This window comes from Bacillus rossius, assembly GCF_032445375.1.
Source record: "Bacillus rossius redtenbacheri isolate Brsri chromosome 4 unlocalized genomic scaffold, Brsri_v3 Brsri_v3_scf4_1, whole genome shotgun sequence".
In the NCBI taxonomy this organism is placed as follows: domain Eukaryota; kingdom Metazoa; phylum Arthropoda; class Insecta; order Phasmatodea; family Bacillidae; genus Bacillus; species Bacillus rossius.
This window is the reverse complement of record NW_026962010.1, coordinates 17,636,962-17,657,974: the sequence shown is the minus strand read 5'-3', so window position 1 is coordinate 17,657,974 and position 21,013 is coordinate 17,636,962. Positions and strand designations below refer to the sequence as shown.

Here is a 21,013-nt window from a genome sequence, read left to right as displayed (position 1 = left end):
CTGTTGACAAAGGCATAGACTGTGATGAAGCACCTAGAGCTGACAAGATCGAAGAATGTGGCGATGTCCTGAGACCGAAACGATGGAAACGTCGTGTTATAATAAATAAATCTGATAATGCTTATTATGATCACTGGGACGATTGTGATATTAACAGTATTTATAATAAACAAGCAAGTAAGATGGTGGTAGAAGAGATTGATTACACATCATGGAAAGATCCAAACATATTGGTTGACCGGCTAAGACTTCTACATGGCTCGCTTTGTGCAGGAAACTATTCGTGTATCAAAGAAATATCCTTCATACTCAAGGAACTGAGGAAAGCTGGCTACATACAATAATGGCTTCTTTTACTTGTATTTGTGTAATGTTGAGAAGTAATTAAATATTGAAAGTAAAAATTAAATGTTTTTATTTCTTGTATTCTGATTTCCAACTAAGCCTGTGTGTTTCCGCTAATGTATGTGTGATCATTCCGTTTCCTGTGTGTAATGTGTGTATACGTTTCCTTTCCTGTGTGTACTGTGTGTACGTTTCGTTTCCTGTGTGTACGTTCTGTTTCCTGTGTGTACTGTGTGTACGTTCCGTTTTCTGTGTGTACTGTGTGTATACGTTTCGTTTCCTGTGTGTACTGTGTGTACGTTACGTTTCCTGTGTGTACTGTGTGTACGTTCAGTTTCCTGTGTGTACTGTGTGAACGTTCAGTTTCCTGCGTGTACTGTGTGTACGTTCAGTTTCCTGTGTGTACTATGTGTACGTTCCGTTTCCTGTGTGTACTGTGTGTACGTTCAGTTTCCTGTGTGTACTGTGTGATCATTACATTTATTGCATGTAAATTGCATGTATTGTGCGTACATTGCGTAAATTACGTGTTGGAGCTGATGGAGCTGTTGGAGCGCTTGCAGCTAATGGTCAATTGAAGCATAGGAGCAAAATGTAGATGGATCTGATGAAGTGAATTGTAGCTCTTGGAGCCTGGCGTATATTGGAGAGATCGAATTTTTTTTTCGATCAAATGATCCTCTTTTTTAATTTGTAGATTTGACTCTAGTATTATTGTAAATGGTTCTTGATTTGACTAGCGTATTATTCCATACGGTGCATGTATATAAGCGAGTCCTAGACAGTAGGTCGCTCAGTTTGTTACTGACGTCGGCGGTGTAAGGATCGTCTAGTTTGTTTCTTCTGGTGCATAAGTCGTGTCAATTAGCTGTTCTTGAGACCTCGATGGCATCTTTACCGTCTTTAACGTCGAACTCGATGGAGGTTGTACCGTCGACTACGGGAACCTTGACGACAGCTACGACGGAGAAGGAGCAGATTCCGTTGACAACGCCTCTGACAACACTGGAGGAGACTTCATCAGACGCGATACCACCAGCAGAAGAGACTTTAATGCCGGTAGTGCTGGCTGTGCAGGAAAACTCGACGAACTTCGTTTCACCCTCGATGGAGGCTTCAATGGATGCCGAATCGACAACAACTAACGAACATCGGTGCTGTTACTGTGACAAGATTTTCTCAAACAGCAGCAATGCTCGACGACACGAGAGGAGCGAGTGTGTCAAGAACCTATATCGTAAAATGTTTGTTTGTGAGAAATGTCATAAGCAGTTTGCCAGAAAAGATAATATGAAAACGCACATGAAGGCATGCAAAGGTCCTGCTGTGCGGCAGAAAGTAAAGGTTTCGGCGCAACAACGATGCATCGATGTGCATAAGAGTATGCCTGGAAATGGTACTACTGTTGCAACGCCTGTATCTGGATCAGGTCTGAAAGGCTCGTCTTCATCACCACGGTATCCTTGCAGCTACTGTGATACGTCGTTCGCATTTTCCCATGATGCACGAAGACATGAGCGGAGCAAATGCACGAAGAATCCTTCTCGAATGAAGTTTCGCTGTGATGAGTGCCTTAAATGGTTTACTCGAATTGACAGTTTGCGACATCATGCGAAAAAATGTAAAGGTGGAGTCTGTGCTCCTGCTGAACTACCTGTCAACATTTCGACTCCTCGCTTTAGATTGGAGACTCGTGAGCGTACAAGCAAGAAAACCGATGTGCAGCAACCGATTGCTATGACGTCTGGACATGGAACTAAACCTAAGACTGTGTTCGGTGCATTACAAGTAAACGATAATGGCTTCTACTTGGCGCAGTCTGCATTTCGTGGAACGTTGAAAGACTATTATTATCTAAATACGTTCGGTGAGTCGAAGGACATTTGTACTTTTCTTGATGATATTAGACAGAACATAATCAATCAGCTTACTGATGACGTAGCGACAAACGGACCTTTGAAATATAACTTGTGGTTGGACTGTCTATATGGAAAGCCGTATCCGTTAGATGACAAAGTGAAGAAGTGTGCATTCAAGACATCGGCTGCAGTAATTTACAGTTCTGACGATGTGAAGCAAACTGTTAAAAACGGAATCCAGAAACTCTGTCAAGAAGAGGAGAACTATGTCTGTAAAGGTTCTGGCTGGACTCTGTCTAGTATAAACCGATTGGAGCTAAGAATTAGTCATTTCACACCGCTGCGGAACTAAATGATTGTAAATTTTCTGGCTTTCGTAAGTGATCCTGTAGTAGAATAGAAATTATGTAATAAATATTATGTTTGTGAAAGAACTTGTGGTGTTTAATTCCTCGAACCTGTTACTATTAGGTTAAATTGTTATTTTTTTTCATCGTCCAGAATCGTACCAAGGACCTAAGTCGATCTAATTAATCAGTACATTGATTGGAAATTTATTTAATGATTTCTGAACTTTTTCCCGAATCTCTAGCATTAAAACTATGAATTACCAATATGTTGGTGTTGATGGCTTATAGGATGATGATGACAGTAGAGGTTTTAATGTCTCTTTAAGAATGTTGAACATGGAATAATGAAATTATTATTTTTTTACATCAAATTAAACATTATTGCATCGATCGGGTATCGAACCAAGGACTGAAACTGATCGAATCAATCTGTAAATTAATGAGTGATTTATTTAATGAATTTTGGAATTTTTCCCGAATTTCTAGCTAAATAATTACGGATTTTCAAGATGGCGGCCAAATGACAAGATGGCGGGTGACACAGCAATAATAAATGATTACTGCACTCTAGCGGATAAGAATTAAACTAACATGGTGTCAGCGCACTCTCGCCGACGATAACAAGATGATGATGGTTACCAGCAGCCGAAGACAAGATGGCGGACATGACATCATACTAGTTGACCTTGTTATTGGTGGTGGTAGGTTAGTCTGTAGGTGACTTCCGTGGTGGAAGGAGCCTGTCGCCATTTTTAGTTTTTTTGACCTCGTCGGGTTCGAACCGAGGACTCCGAACTCCATGTCTAAAAAGTATATTTTTTATAAAAAATATATTAAAATTTTATTAATTTAATTTTTTTATAAATTTTAAATTTTTTCATTAAAATCGGGTAGTAAAAAAGTTAAAGATGGCGGGCGTAACGGAAATTGCAACGGTGACGTCATAATCCTATAAATGGCTTAACGTTGGCTTGAGTTAAGGATGCTTAAGCCAGTTTTAGGAATTTTCAGCCGCTGGGATTTTTAAGGAATAAAACGGGAAATTTTTCCTCGAAACGGGAATTTTTCCCTCGAAAACGGGAAATTTTTTCTTAAAACGGGAAATTTTGAGTCATTTTGAGTCATTTTTGAGGAATTTTGAGGAATTTTTGCCGCCGTGACGTCACAAATCCAAGATGGCGGACACCGACACCACCACCACCGCCTGAGGCCTGATCCAGTATGCCCATTTACTACTCTCTAACAATTTATTTTAAATTTTATGTATATTATATAAAATTTGTCTGAAACAATTCTTATGTAGCTTAACCATTTCCTCAAGTAGTTGAAAAAAAATCATAGGTACCTTCTGTACCATGAAAACTATCGAATTCGTTATAGTTTCTTTTAAACGTTGTTAATAACGAGGGTTGAAGGAAAAAATAAAAATAAAAACATATCAAATAGTTTCTAAAATTCCTAAGATGTATCTAAAACTTTTGGTAAAAAAACGTTTTTGATTAGATGAACTATTACTACAAACGGTTGAAAAAACAAGGTCTAAATAAAAACATAAACTTCATAAATAAGTATTGAAACTGCTTGGCTCCGCCCCATTTCAAGTCGTCCATTGGTCTACCGCTGGCATTCCCATTGGTCTACCGCTGGCATTTGCTGGACGCAAATAAAAAAATAGATCAAGGCTTCGAACGCGTATACACATGACTAAAATACATAAACAGATTCTGCTAGCTTGTAAACTTATCATTGTTGAGCAAAGATAGAGTTCTAGTACAAGCCAGAATATTATGTATTTTTTGTTTTTATTTTAAATTTTTTTATTAATTTTTATTTTTAAAATTTTTTTCTGTAATTTTATGATATCAAAGAAAACATGTGTCGTTTTTCTCCGTGTGCTCCTGATTATTCTTGCCAATATTATGATGGTTTTCTCCGTGTGCTCCTGATTATTCTTATCAATATTTTGATGGTTAATCCGTGTGCTTGCGATCATTCCTGCGGTTTCGGTCAAAGGTCAAAGTCACACCCATCCAAGATGACAGCCGTGACGTCGCAATCCAAGATGGCGGACCGTGAGAAATCTGAGAAGCACTAACAGGAAGGACGAACTTCCTTCTCCTTGAAGACTATCGATGCCATTCTTCTTATGCGATCGATAGTGAACAACCCACATCCCGCATAAAATAAATAAATATTATTTTACCTGCAAGCAAAACGTGACGTCATCTGATGTTGAAAAGCGGAACTGCTTGCAGCAAGTACCTTTGCATGAAATAAATTAACTCTCACCACTGAATAGTGCTATTGTAGTCAGTTAGAGACATAAAGTTTCGTAGCCATGCGGCCAATTAGTCATGCATTCTCGTAACCATGCGTTCTGGAAGCTTCGTAGTCCTATAGCCTCGCGATGACGTAACCTTGAAGACTTGCAATCGCATAGTCTCGTAACCTCATGGCTCGCAGTCTCGTAGTCATGATGTATTGGAGCCTCGTAGACATGAAGCTACGTAAGCAAGTAGCTTTGTAATCTTATAACATAATGCTGATGGTGTAGATGTAGCAAAAGAGAAAATTCCATCGAAGACAGATGTGTCAATTGGAGCCTTGTAGACGAGTAGCTTCGTAGTCAAGAACTCATGCAGACTTGTATTCCTGTATCCACGCAGTCACGTAAACTCGTTTTCTAGAGGCTTCGTAGCTCTGTAGCCTCGCAAGCCATGTATAACTCGTAACCAGCTAGACTCGTAGCCAAGTGGTCTCATAGTCTCTTAGACTCGAAGAATTCTAGCCTAATATATTTGGAGTCAAAAGACTTTTGGGACCAAAAGACTGTAGTTGTCAATGACTGATGGAGCCAATGAATATTGGAGTCAAAGAATATTGGAGCCATTGAATATTGGAGCCAATGAATATTGGAGCCAATGAATATTGGAACCAATGAATATTGCAGTCAATGATTATTGGAGCCAATGAATATTGTAGCCAATGACTATTGGAGCCAATGACTATCGGAGCCAAAAGACTGTTTGAGCCAAAAGGCTGATGGAACCTTTTGGAGCAATTCGAGCCAATTGATATTGGAGCTCAAGGATATTGGAGTCAATGAATATTGGAGCCAATGAATATTGGAGCCAATGAATATTGGAGCCAATGAATATTGGAGCCAATGAATATTGGAGTCAATGACAAATTAATGTGCTTCCTTTTCGTCGATGGTGCTGCCTTTTCGTTGTCGGTGCTTCCAAATGTGCTGCCTTTTTGTTGTCGGTGCTTCCAAATGTGCTGCCTTTTCGTTGCCGGTGCTTCCAAATGTGCTTCCTTTTCGTTGGTGGTGCTGCCTTTTCTTTGTCGGTGCTTCCAAATGTGCTTCCTTTTCGTTGGCGGTGCGGCCTTTTCGTTGATGGTGCTTCCTTTTCGTTGTCGGTGCTTCCAAATGTGCTGTCTTTTCTTTGGCGGTGCTGCCTTTTCGTTGTCGGTGCTTCCAAATGTGCTTCCTTTTCGTTGGCGGTGCTGCCTTTTCTTTGTCGGTGCTTCCAAATGTGCTTCCTTTTCGTTGGCGGTGCTGCCTTTTCTTTGTCGGTGCTTCCAAATGTGCTGCCTTTTCGTTGTCGGTGCTGCTTTTTCGTTGTCGGTGCTTCCAAATGTGCTTCCTTTTCGTTGGCGGTGCGGCCTTTTCGTTGATGGTGCTTCCTTTTCGTTGTCGGTGCTTCCAAATGTGCTTCCATTTCGTTGGCGGTGCTGCCTTTTCTTTGTCGGTGCTTCCAAATGTGCTTCCTTTTCGTTGGCGGTGCTGCCTTTTCTTTGTCGGTGCTTCCAAATGTGCTTCCTTTTCGTTGGCGGTGCTGCCTTTTCTTTGTCGGTGCTTCCAAATGTGCTGCCTTTTCGTTGTCGGTGCTTCCAAATGTGCTGCCTTTTCGTTGTCGGTGCTTCCAAATGTGCTGCCTTTTCGTTGTCGGTGCTTCCAAATGTGCTGCCTTTTCGTTGATGGTGCTTCTATTTTTAATGTTGTTTTGACTCTAGGATTTTAGTAAATGATTCTTGATTTGACTAGCGTATTATTCCATTCGGTGCATGTATATAAGCGAGTCCTAGACAGCAGGTCGCTCAGTTTGTTACTGTCGACGATGGTGTAAGGATCACCTAGATTATTTCATCTGGTGCATAAGTCGCGTAATTACCTGTTCTTGAGAACTCGATGGCATCTTTACCGAATTTAACGCCGAACTCGATGGACGTTGTACCATCGTCTACGGGAACCTTGACGTCAGCGACGACAATGGTGGAGCAGATCTCGTTGGCAACGACGACGACGTCAACATTGGAGGAGATTTCAACAGATGTGATACCACCAGCAGAAGATAGCTTAATGACTACTGAGCTGGATGTGCAGGAAACCACGACGATCGACGATACGACCTCGATGGAGACTTCAATGGATGCTGATTTGACAACTAGCGAACATCGGTGCTGTTACTGCGACAAGATTTTCTCAAACAACAGCAATGCTCGGCGACACGAGAGGAGCGAATGTGTCAAGAACCTATATCGTAAAATGTTTGTTTGTGAGAAATGTCATAAGCAGTTTGCCAGAAAAGATAATATGAAACCGCACATGAAGGCATGCAAAGGTCCTGCTGTGCGGCAGAAAGTAAAGGTTTCGTCGCAACAACGATGCATCGATGTGCATAAGAGAATGCCTGGAAATGGTACTACTGTTGCAACGCCTGTATCTGGATCAGGTCTGAAAGGATCGTCTTCATCACCACGGTATCCTTGCAGCTACTGTGATACGTCGTTCGCATTTTCCCATGATGCACGAAGACATGAGCGGAGCAAATGCACGAAGAATCCTTCTCGCATGAAGTTTCGATGTGGTGAGTGCCTTAAATGGTTTACTCGAATTGACAGTTTGCGACATCATGCGAAAAAATGTAAAGGTGGAGTCTGTGCTCCTACTGTTGAACTACCTGCCGACATTTCGACTCCTCGCTTTAGATTGGAGACACGAAAGCGTACAACCAAAAAAACAGATGCTCAGCAACCGATTGTTATGACGTCTGAACATGGAACTAAACCTAAGACTGTGTTCGGAGCATTACAAGTGAACGATAATGGCTTCTACTTGGCGCAGTCTGCATTTCGTGGAACGTTGAAAGACTACTATTATCTAAATACGTTCGGTGAGTCGAAGGACATTTGTAATTTTCTTGACGATATCAGACAGAAGATAATCAATCAGCTTACTGATGATGTAGCAACAAACGGACCTTTGAAATATAACTTGTGGTTGGACTGTATATATGGAAAGCCATATCTGTTCGATGACAAAGTGAAGAAGTGTGCATTCAAGACATCGGCTGCAGTAATTTACAGTTCTAACGATGTGAAGCAAACTGTTAAAAACGGTATCCAGAAACTCTGTCAAGAAGAGGTGGACTATGTCTGTAAAGGTTCTGGCTGGACTCTGTCTAGTATAAACCGATTGGAGCTAAGAATTAGTCATTTCACACTGCTGCGGAACTAAATGATTATAAGATTGCTGGCTTCCGTAAGTGATCCTGTAGTAGAATAGAAATTATGTAATAAATATTATGTTTGTAAAAGAACTTGCGGTGTTTAATTCCTCGAACCTGTTACTATTATGTTAAATTGATGTTATATTTAATTTTTTTTGCATCATCCTAGATCGTACCATGGACCTTAGTCGATCTAATTAATCAGTATATTGATCTGAAATTTATTTAATGATTTCTGAACTTTTTCCCGGATCTCTAGCAATAAAATTATGAATTACCAATATGTTGGTGTTGATGGCTTATAGGATGATGATGACAGTAGAGGTTTTAATGTCTCTTTAAGAATGTTGAACATGGAATAATGAAATTATTATTTTTTACATCAAATTAAACATTATTGCATCGATCGGGTATCGAACCAAGGACTGAAACTGATCGAATCAATCTGTAAATTAATGAGTGATTTATTTAATGAATTTTGGAATTTTTTCCGAATTTCTAACTAAATAATTACACGATTCCAAGATGGCGGCCAAATGACAAGATGGCGGGTGACACAGCAATAATAAATGATTACTGCACTCTAGCGGATAAGAATTAAACTAACATGGCGTCAGCGCACTCTCGCCGACGATAACAAGATGATGATGGCTACCAGCAGACGAAGACAAGATGGCGGACATGACATCATACTAGTTGACCTTGTTATTGTTGGTGGTAGGTTAGTCTGTAGGTGACTTCCGTGGTGGAAGGATCGGTCGCCATTTTTATTTTTTTTCGCCCTCACCGGGTTCGAACCGAGGACTCCGAGCTCCGTGTCGTTAACGTATGTTTTTTAAATATTTTTTATTAAAATTTTATTAATTGATTTTTTTTATAAATTTTAAAAAAATTTCTATCTCATTAAAATTGGATAGTAAATTTAAAGATGGCGGGCGTAACGGAAACTGCAGCGGTGACGTCATAATCCTATAAATGGCTTAATGTTGGCTTGAGTTAAGGATGCTTAAGCCAGTTTTAGGAATTTTCAGCCGCTGGGATATTTAAGGAATAAAACGGGAAATTTTCCCTCGAAACGGGAATTTTTCCCTCGAAAACGGGAATTTTTTTTCTTAAAACGGGAAATTTTGAGTCATTTTGAGGCATTTTTGAGGAATTTTGAGGAATTTTTGCCGTCGTGACGTCACAAATCCAAGATGGCGGACGCCGACACCACCACCACAGCCTGAAGCCTGATCTCGGACCGGCTATCCTATACTACTGGGCTAATATATCATCGTTGACGAAACGACGTGGATAACTTGGCTGATTAATCGACCATGCTATATGATGATACGAAGCCGCCCTATCATTTGCATGGAGCAGTTTCTGCAAAGCATAAAACCAGAAATCGGGATGGGTGGCCATGGTTGTACCAGATCCTGCCCCCACGTGAGTATTGTGCACCACATAGCGCTCGGTGCACCTGCATAATGCACAGAGTGATTCACGAGCAGACACTGCTAATCACAGTGTTGTGTTTTACAGTTACAGAAACATGTATAACATAAATGTGTCGTTTATTCCCAGTTTTCACAGAGTACATATTTCAAAATATTAAAAAATAAATAAAATTATGTATACGGTGATAGCCCATTCATAGCGAGGTGCACTAAATACAGTGATGTATTGTCAGACCGTATTGTTAACATCTGAATGTCACTAGCTGTCTGTGCAACAGGCTTACAAATATTGTTCAGAAATGTGTCCGTCTACTTCCACGCTTGGCCGCGCGCTTATGTACCGCACGAGTCACTCTGCGTGGCTGCAGTCGGCTGTCTTCGACCACTGCAGCGGCATGTGGGCTACTGCAAGCAGTTCCTCAAGTGTTTGTGCATTCTTCGGCAAGCTATGTCCTTCACACATCTCCGTCAGCGATAAGCTGTTCAGTGTAAGGCATTTCCCGTTGGGCGAACTACCCAGTCGATGTCGGTAACAGGACCCACATTTAAATGACGTATTTTTTCTTGAAATGATGCAAGAAATAAGACTTGTGAATGGCGGTATGTGCTGTATGTTTGGGGCAAGTGTGTGAATACGGACATTCGAAAGTGACAGCTATGTGGAAAACGCGTGCTGAGGAAGGCCCCACCCTCCCATCAGGGGCTGGTGTTTCGCGATCACAGCTCGTTCACAGACACCGGTATCCCTCAGCGACCGGAGAACCCCCTCCCCCCCCCCCCCCCCCCCCCCCACTACACGGCCAGCGCTGGCAGCTGAGACGCTCAGCAGCGAACCGCAAAACGGAACACAGGGTCGAACCTATCAGTGCGTCACCCAGCGGCGACGGAAAATGAAATTGATATGGTCTCTTATCTCCATTTATCTCTTCCTTCCCCCTCCCCCTTTACCTCTGAGTTTCTTTCTTGAGTTATAAGCTCTCTACAGGCTGATTATTGCGTTTTCAAATTACATTCTAATTGTTTTCCCCCTGAAGCTAAGAATTCCACATATGTGTCAGTTATGACTTTATTTCTCGTCGTAGATGATAAATGAGAAAGGAAATGTGATATTTTCTGCTCCATATCATATGTTATCCGCACGGAAGCGAAACCGAACTAACCACAGGTTTATATATATATATATAGTTCGTCGTATATAGAACTTGTTCGAGTCACTAGGAGAGAGCAGTGCCGGCTCGTGGAGATAAACGCAGCCAGTGCGCCCACAAGACAAACCCAGGCAGCGGCTACGCCAGTGACGAGACAGCTGACGGCGAGGTGTGTGGTTGGTTGGTGGTCGGGCGAGCCGGACACAGGAAGAGCCAATAACGACAGGCGTGGCGTGTGAAAACAAAGCGCGGTCCAGTACCAGGAAGCGAGGCGTCAGAAGGGTTAAACAACAACCAAAAAAAAAAAACCAGGCGTCTTCCTAACCAGAGAGTCTTTTTTTTTTGTACGGCGCGGCTGGACGGAAGCGGCCCGGAACAAACACCGCAGTTAAGCGCGGGACAAACAGTCGTCGCGCTGCCGAGCGGTGGTGGGTGGCGGTAATTAGCTTCTCCCCGCGAGCAGCCCCTGACCACGCCTGGCTGGACTGCAGTTGGCGATACGTCTGTCGCGTGTGGAACCAGGAATTGCTAGAGACCGGAAAAATTCGCGAATTCATTTCGCGATAGGCTAAAACACAAATAGAGTTATACCTCAGTGCTGCCTCTGCTATTGGCTCACAATTCACCTGGATGACTCTGGGCCAATGAGAAACACCAAACCAAAGCTTTATCGAATCACAGGCTGCTACGTTGCGAAGTCTCACAAGACAGCAGCCAATGAGTGTGTGGCATTTGAACGAGTGTACGTAGAACTATGGAGTTCATTCTACAGGTCATTGAACCCGCGAATTTTTCCGGACCCTAGGAATTACCATGCTGTGGCGTAACTGAAGTCACCATTGACGCGTAAACACCTTAGCTCTCGGTATACGGCACTTGGTGGGAGTAATTTCGTGAAAACGGAATGGAAGTCTATGAAAGGAAATGTATCACAAAGATGGCGGAACCACGTGTAGCGACACGAACCCGTGCATAGTTACTTTCGTAAACATTAGGGGGACATACCAAACGTTTCGGTGTGCCAATTGAAATTTTATGATAGTGAAATTACCCTGGAATATATTTGGTGAACTAAAATAGCCACATGGCTCTCTAATAGCCCCTTTCTACGGTCGTCCCAAAAACGAACAATTGTTTGCAACAAACAATAACCCTGCCAAGCAGGGTGGGTAACGTGTCACCCTTCAGTTCTTCACAAAGTGCCAACCCCAAGCCATCTGGATCAGGAAGACAAAACACTCCTGAAGCATCTTCTCGAGGTGTCTGGAGGCGTCGGAAATTCAGACTGCATTAGAAAAGCAGGAAAGTAATACCTGGAATTTGTGCTATCAAAATGTTAGAGGGTTAAAGACTAAATCCAGTGAACTTTATGAAAATATTTTAACTTCTAATGTTTCCATTATGTGTTTAACAGAAACTTGGTTAAACGAACATTCAATAAACTCACATTATTTTAATGATAGCTATCATATTTTCCGTAAGCATCGTAATTGCGATGCAACTACAATACAACGTGAGGAAGGAGCACTAATAGCTATTGACAAATATAGTTTCTCAAATGTTTCTTGTAAAATGGAATTTAATATTCCTGAGGTTTAATCTGTTTGGGTAGAAATTGATAATGGGCATCACGAAAAATGTCTAGTTGGCTTTATTTATATCACTCAATATGTCTCTGTTAATGATTTTCGAAATTATTTTTCCTTTTCGGAAGCCAATATCAGATATCCTTATCCTATTATTCTTACTGATGAATTTAACGTGCCAGGTACTGACTCGGCCACGCGTAAAAAAAAATTAAATCAGATAAAAACAAATGGATTGAAAATATAAATGACAAAATAAATTTCTCCCCTTCTAAATGTTGGAAATATATTAAAATAATGAAGAAAGGTTACAAACTCTTTCCTGAAATCATCGAAAATATTGTACAAAGCAAAGATACTAACACTTATTTAGTGATATATCATGCGTTTTAAAATATTTCAGATTAATATTTTAGTAATGCCATAGAAGTAAATATTCTAAAGTGTGTGGAAAATTTAAAGTGAATACTGGTTAAAGAATTTTAGCAAGATCAGCAGCATTTTAATAAAATTCCTTGTAAAAAAATTAGGTCCAAAGCCAGGGTATTATTGGAGCCGTTTCTGATAGTTAAAAATGTCCGGTTGTTTCAAACTGCGTTTTATTGTGGCGAGCAACGTTTACGATTTAGGCAACGAATTATAGCGGCGGGCACAGAAAGTGTGTGTGTGAATCGCACTAAGAAATGTTGTTCAACCTGAGCCGCATGCCACCACGTGGAGCCCGCTCAAGGGAAAGAGGCACTGTCCGTAACCTATTCTCCGTCCTTTTAGCGTCAGAAACGTTTCACAACAATGATTCACGCAAATGTTGCATTAAAATCTGGCCTTGAAATTTTACTCCCATCGCGCCCAAAGAAGTTTCACTTCAAAAGTCTTCGTTCGGTTACCATGCGATCATGCAGACGTACCGGTTTTGTATCGAAGGAAGGCGATATTTTGACATGCACTGTGGACGTACGCTATGATAAACTTCCTCTGTCTATTGGTAATTTGTGCGGGCCCAGTATAAGTTGTGACGAAACGTTTCATTACTACTTATTAGGCTTTATTACTATCAGGATAACAATTAGACGAACTTCAGCAGAACATATATCTTCTGCATCCGTTCTCTACCCATAAATAAGTCTCTGAGAGGCACACAGGCAATATCTTAACAATGCTAGAAAGATGGATGAGAAGGAAGTGTTGAAACTACAATACAATACGGTTTAACCAAGTAATGCAGTGGAATAAACCTACCAACTCCAGTACTTTACAGTTATTTTGTTACCTGAAAGCAGCCGAACCTATCAGCGCAACAGCTGTAGTGTACGAGTGTCTTTCACAGAGGTTTTCTTTAAATGAAGAAATGATTATATATTCGTCCCCAATCCTTTCCGCTCACTTCTAAAAATATTAGGTCTTTATAGTTTTACCTTACCTCTCTTTAAACATCGATCTTTGGTTAAAAAAGAAAACCATATATTGTCACAAATAAATGGTTTTATTGATTCAAAAACATTTTTCACCTCACCAAATGAAATTTGTATGTTGTAGCGACTACTGAAAAGTTTTTTTTTCTGTCGTGTACGTTTCGTAACTACTAATACCGCGAAATAGAAACAATTCGGAGTCTAACGTTGAATACTTTTTATCGAAGAAACTGTCAAAAAGCAACGTATCATGAACTTGGTGTTGCAACATAATTTCATAGAAATTATAAGTTCGTGTTTCATGCTGCATTTTTATATGGTCTGTGTAAAATTACTACTTTGCATTTAACAATTTAAATGAAAGCAAGTGTTCATAGAGTTAAAAAAAATTTAAGAAATATACATGACTGTTTACATCAGCTGGATCTGACAGCTCTGTTTGCCAATCATAAGCCACTAATTGCTTCGTGCGCAACATGAGATACTCGGTCAGCATCATATAATTAGTCTAGTATGAAGCTGTTATTAAATCCCCACCATTTTGGAATTCCCTGTATTACTTCATAACTTTCAGTACAACTTGAACATTGCACTTCGTGGTTCGAAAGGGCATAGTAATTGGCTTTTGACACTTGTTAAAGGCAATGTTCATAGGTTAATGTAAATAATCTATGCGACATTTTCTCCATAAGTTCACAAGATAGCAATGACGTCATCCAATAAGCGTCTTCCAGCAGTCGACAACAAGATGGTGGACTTGCTGTCAGAATCGAAAAAAGTAGCTGTGATGTCAGATCCAAGATGGTGGACATGATATTAGAGTTCAAGATGGCATCCGTAACGAAAATTGCAATGTTCGGGGAGTGGGGCATTCGATTTCAAACTGTCAGAATTCAATATGGCGGAATCCAAGTTGGTGTGTGAGGTCAAGGTCAAAATAAAGTCTAGGTCAAAGGTCATGATCAATTTACATCCATGGCCGCCATGACGTCGTACTCCAAAATGGCGGACATCAGCTCCAGCTCCTCACCCCTACTCCTGTGCCAGCTCCGGCTATTATATACTACTATTCGCGTTCAGAAATGTTGTTGAAAACACTATTTGCGACTATTTATCACGCTCGGCATTATTTTAAATTATTTTTCGTTAAATTTCGTGTACGAGTACCCTATCATAAGTGTATTTGCACTTTGAGAACTCATTAATTTGTTCGTTACCGAAGTGAGATGTCACACATCTGTGGCGGGTACCGAAAGACTCACTCACATTTTTTTTTTTTCTAATTCCTCGTTTCTATAAAAAAAAAACTAACACTTCATTACATTCAGATGTTCTAAAATTTGAAAGTCCAGCGGCAAGTAGCTTGGCGGCTCGCTTTGGCGCGGTAATCCCGCTCGTGCCATAGCAATGCTGGGCATGACGTCAGCCGACGCGACAGCCAATCACAAACTGGTCCACGTTCATCTTAGTACCTACTACAGGCAAACGAATGACGTCTTAAAAATATCCTCCACACGACGACTGTTTACGAGCTGGGTGTACAAGACATATTTAATAATTTGTTCTAAATAATATAAAGTGTATTGTCCACCTCGCAAAAGCCTCAAATTATCAACGGAATGAGAGTAATTATTCAAGTTCATTCTGCTCATAGAGATGTGAACACAGTCGAGTGCCCATTACACGGAGGCATTGTTACATCTGACGATCACCCAGACGCCTTTAGCGAGCGCTTCCTGTTTCAGTTCTTCGTTTAGCGTCTCTTTTATGACCACATGAGCGCCCTGCAGAAACCACGCTCTGCGCAAGCGCGGAGCCCTCTCTCCGCCCCTTAGACCCTGCGTTCTGTTTCACTGTCGGATGTCCTCGTTTAAATTACCATCTGCGGACTTCCTGTTGCCCCGCCGCCCTCCCTCCGCGGTCAGCGTGGGAACACGTGACACGTCTGATGGCTCGATCATGTCCGACCATGTCCGACCATGTCCGACCATGTCCGACCATGTCCGACCATGCCCGGCCGCTCAGCTGCGCCACTGTGGGCTGCTCGCAGCTCGGGAAATACGTTCCTTATCCGTAGGGCCATGCATACTTCGCGAAAAGATTCCGAAAACACTGTAGCATCGTCTGTGTTTCGTGATAAACTGATAAGGTGAGTTGCTTTCAGGTACGAGACGATTTTTACAACACCAACAGTAACTCAGTGCTGAAGCAAACGCGCTCTGAGTGGCTCGGTCAAATAAGGAAACGACTTCTCTCGCAGACGGCCGCGAAATAACAAGGAAGAAACAGCTGGTGTGGGTATAACTTCTTGCAGTCTTAACGACGTTCAGATTTATTCGCAAAAAATACCTGCCCCTAGCCATGCATACTTCGCGAAAAGATTCCGAGAAAAGATGAAAGTTAAAACACTGTAGCATCGTCTGTGTTTCGTGATTGGTAGAGACCGGAAAAATTCGCGGATTCATTTCACGATATGATAGAATCCAAACAACTGTACCTTTATATAGCTTCTCTGATTGGTTCACAGTTTATCTGAAGGACTTTGAGCCAATGAAAAACCTTCAACCAAAGAAGCATCGAATCGCAAGCGTCCCAGTTGACAGGTATCATGAGTCAGTAGCCAATGAGCAGGTGGCATTTGACCGAGTGTGTAGGGGATTATGGAGTCTATCCTAGAGGCCATCCAAAGCGCGAATTTTTCCAGTCTCTAGTGATTGGGTGTGTTGCTTTCAGGTACGTGTCGATTTTACAAGTAACTCAGTGCGGAAGCAAACGCGCTCTGAGTGGCTCGGTCAAATAAGGCAACGACTTCTCTCGCAGACGGCCGCCAATAACAAGGCAGAAACCGCTGGCGCGGGTACACTTTGTTGCAGTCTAAATGACGTTCAGATTTTTTCGCGAAAAATGCCTGCCCCTACTTATCGGTAGAAATTAAACACGTTCCTTAAAATGTAAATGTTCGTTCGTTCGCTTTGAAATGTTGACACAAATTTGCATTTGAATACCACGCCTGTGACAAGTAAAAAGATAGATAAAATATAAATAGGTGAAAAGCATTTATTCTTAATATTTGCATTGCTATAGAGCGACATATATAGAGGTATAGATATATATATAGATACTTAAGAGGTGAGAGAGAAAGAGATATGTATAGGGATATATAGATATATATAGAAACATGTATTAAGATAAAGAGATATAGTGGTGTACATAGAGAAATGGATAGAGAGATAGAGAACTAGAAAGAGATAGATGCATTTTATATGTGTAACTACTTCAAACATATTACAAAAACAATATGTAGGAATTGCAACGCATGTCAGGTATTAGCTACTCATAAATATAACCATTTGGTTTTCGGGCTGATTTAGTTTATCATTTAACAAGCGTTATATGTCTGTCATTTACTTAATACTCACCTAAGTGTAATTGTGTGTTCATGGTTAAAACTTGTTATTTAAAAGTGATTTTCACAAAAAAGGTTCAGATCATAGATTTGTGAAACTAGTTTATGTGCTCAAAAAATTCTTATTTGTCACATGTCACTCGAAGGTGTCATTGTCTGAGATCGGGTGACGTGAATATTCCACCTGCGCTGAGTGTCTCGCGTGTAGGGGATAGCTGGCCTGTCACGTGGCCTTCTTGCACCTCCCGGGCCGCCAAACAGTTGCGGAGACGCGGAACAACAATATCAAAATTAATAAAAAAAAACCTTAGTGGCGTCTTTTTATGTAAAATCGATTAAGAAAATGTATTTGTTGGAATAGTGGTCCTATTTCTGCTTTTTTTTTTAAGTATATGTGTGCCTCGGGGGAATACACTATGGCTCAAAAGCAATATTTTCAATAGAGCAGTTTAAAGAATTTTAAATTGTGCCTCTCTTAATTAATCAACTATTTTCAACCCAAAATGTGTGAATTTTTGACATATCGTAGATCTTAGTGTTGTATGCCACTCGAAAGAATGTGAAATGGTGGTCAAGATTATGATGTAAAAGTGCATTTTAACCAAAAGAGGACATAATGTCTTAAGGGGCCCGCCTCGTCAGGGGTGTATGTGTGTTAGTGAGGCGGGATGATAAGCGCGACGCTCGCTGGTGCTTCCAGCGCGGTATAGCCTCTAAGCGCAAGTCTCTGAACTGGCGCGCATTCGTCTCGTCGTCACAGGATAAGTGTGAAATTTGAGCGGTGACCGTAACATTATATGGCGGAGAAATTAAGATAAAGGTGTTATGCAAGCCCCTTAAGTGCTTTCAAGAATCTGTACTGATTGTTTTATGCCTAAAAATTACTCTTAAAACACGCGTTTTAGGCATTTTAACGCTTCTAAAAATACAGTTTAAAAACTTAATCTGAAATTAAAAGTACTTTTCGGTCCTCATTGAACTCTTAAATGCTATTCGTAAATAGGCCCCACTCGGATATCATGAGTAGTTTTCAAATCGCGTTGTTTTTCCTGAAGCTCTGCACACCGTATGTGTGTCCAGGTAGGCGGGCCCCTTAAGGCTCTTAAACACTGTCAAATTTTAGTTTCCAACACCTTCCAATATGTTGTGTCATAAAAAGTTGGAAACGTTTGACAATTTGGATGAATTTAGTTTCCATAAGATATTATTTTGCATATATGACGGGTTGCTCAAATATGTTGTACGTTGGATGCAATCGGCCAATAAATATCGTGCCTAGCAAAAACGGTTCTTTAAAATTGCCCATGGGCGATTAAAGAGGTTTTAAAAGTTATATATCTAAAATAATTTTAATCAATGTTGTCTGCGAAAACATTTCACGTGTAAAAATTAATTTTTGTCTCTATTACTTTAAAAAAATCACTGAGAATTTATTTCATTGTGAAACGAGTATTACTGTGATTTAAACGGATACATGTTCAAAAATTTTTTTTAAAAATGCACAATATAATAACAGGTTAAAAAAATTCCATCTAGCACTGAAATGCATTATTTAGTTTAAACAATTGATATTAAAATTGAGAAGTTTGAGATAGCTCAGACCAAAAATAAAATTTTGTAATGTGACATGATAAAAAACATATTTAAGGTTATCTATCTGTCCAAATATATTTGCTGGAGGAAACTGAAAGCCATTATCAGTCCAATACTGGTCCAATATCCGACACTGTGACAGGGGGACGTGTAACTGGGATGTGTTCCGGAGCTGGAGGCCGGCGGTGCGCACCTTGTCGGAGGGCTGCGGGGGCGGCAGGGGGCGGTGCTCCTGCGGGGGCGGCAGGGGGCGGTAGTCCTGCAGGCCGAGGTCCTGGGCTCGTCCCTGGACCGCGCCCCACCACGCCGCCGCCTGCCCCGACACACACAGCACACAGGCCATCAGCTGCCCGCCTTCACACCAGCCACACTCCCAGGACTGCTCTAGAGCGTGGACGGTGCGGCAGCTCGCCAGTAAAATCGTAATATACATACAGGTACAAGCATAAACTATAAGTCTGAAACAATAATGGTGGTAGGAAGCCAAAGGCCTCAAGAAAGACAGTTGTTATGCAAGAGTATTCTCCTATTACACCCAGTGGCGGATCCAGGATTTTGGTTTGGGAGGGGCTTAACCCATCTGAGGCTAGGCTTTATCAAGGCAAACATTAAAACAATAGTGGACCCATGTGCTTTTGGAGGGGGCTTGAGCCCCTTAGCCCCCCTCTCTGGATCCGCTACTGATTACACCCTAAACGGGATAGAATCTACGAAAGAAGCAAGGAGTCAAAGCCTTCAAGAATAATCTGACGTCGCTAATGGCCTCGCTGAAGGCGAGACGTCTACACCGAATAAAGGAACAGGCTCTCCCACAGTGTCCTGGATCACTATCCTGCTGCCCGGTCGGAAGAGGAGGTGGGGGTGTCTTTAAGGCCTGGAAACCACTTGTCCCCCGAGATACTACTGCCTTTACTGTTCGAGGTTAATAGTCCGTACATTGCATGCATGAATTTGTATAAATACTATTGGAAACGACTATTTACGTTAAGTATAAAACTAATAAATTAATAGAACTGGGAAAACGTTCGACGATTTGCCTGTTATTTCAGACACAACCCCTGAACGGATTTAGATGAAATTGATTGCAAGTAACACAATACAGTGAATTATTATTACTAAGACACAATTTTTAATAATATTTTATTTTTCACTGTTATGTTTATCATCCGGCCGGAATCACGCCTGATACTGCAGTCAGCAACAGTTGGTACCAATGTGAATAAACGGTCGCCAAATTGGTAAGCTTAAATGGCTATATATTTTCATTTTCCGTGACTTGGCTTCAGTTCTTAATCTCCTCACTCATAAACATATATAATTATTCGTGCATACACGTCTCTATCACTATTCTGAACCCGTGCAGTCCAGGCTAAGTGACTTACACGTTATCAAAACACACGAACTTCTTAGTTATCTTGTAGGTAGATCGAAAACATAAATATTCAGGACGCTCGGAAATTGCGGGAAGGTAACGCCAAATTAAATAATTATTGTTCAGTGACGTACGTGCGGACACGCAGCCCGGGACAGCAGCGCGCCAATGGGAATCCGGCGGGCTTAAGGGGACCACTCCATTGGCTGAGAGGACACGTGACACAGCGCTGTGGCAAGCCTGGCGCAGACGTACACATGGTGAGATGCACAAGCAAGCAGCAGTCTGGTGCGTGCAGCAAGGTCTGGTGCACAACACAGTAGACGGTTAGGTAGAGCTATGTTTACACGTTTGGATTTGGCAAATTATAGTGACGATGACTGTTAGTGAGTACGGTGCTGCAAATTGCAGATTTGACAAACAGCAATGGCTTTCGCAGAGATGGCCGGTATGTTCCCGGTGTGCGGTCAGGGGAAATAAAATCACAGCAGGAGCAGTGCGCACTTACCAAGGGCGCTTGCACCGAGTAGGAAGACCTTCATCTGTCTTAACCAGTGATTGCCTGAAACTAGGAGTCCGTGCGTTTCCGGACAAATGTTCTGTTACTAAAAATTTCTTGTTTTGACATTCCCTGCACCCTATGAAAGTAATGCCTTGCGTACTTGGAACACTCTGTACGCAAGCAAGTAGTGTGATACTCACCGCCAGAGAACACCACGTGTAGTTTATCAGAGCTCTGCCGCGGAGAGACATCACGTCACTTGTGAAGACGACTGCAGCGCCGCCTGGAGCTTTTATCCTCGGTGGAAAGAGAGAGGATTGCCTGCTCGCAGGGTGGCACGCCCGCTCTCAGCGGACTGTTTTCACTCTTTGTGACGGTCACGGTAACTTGGGCGGTAGGTCGCCCACAACTGTGCTGAGGGTTGAGGCATCTGCAGCTAATTGCCATGCTCCCCCTCCCCTTTCCTACATCTCTCTGGTACT

General features: G+C 41.6%; 1 protein-coding gene across 1 annotated transcript in view; it reads right to left on the bottom strand.

Annotated features, from left to right (window-relative positions):
- The window catches only part of LOC134541731 (uncharacterized), a 51,550-nt gene that overhangs the window by 10,702 nt on the left and 19,835 nt on the right, over window positions 1–21,013 (bottom strand). Inside the window, exon 3 of the mRNA XM_063385379.1 lies at window positions 18,851–18,970. Coding sequence (XP_063241449.1) covers window positions 18,851–18,970 — 120 coding nt within the window. The remainder of the gene's footprint in view (window positions 1–18,850; window positions 18,971–21,013) is intronic.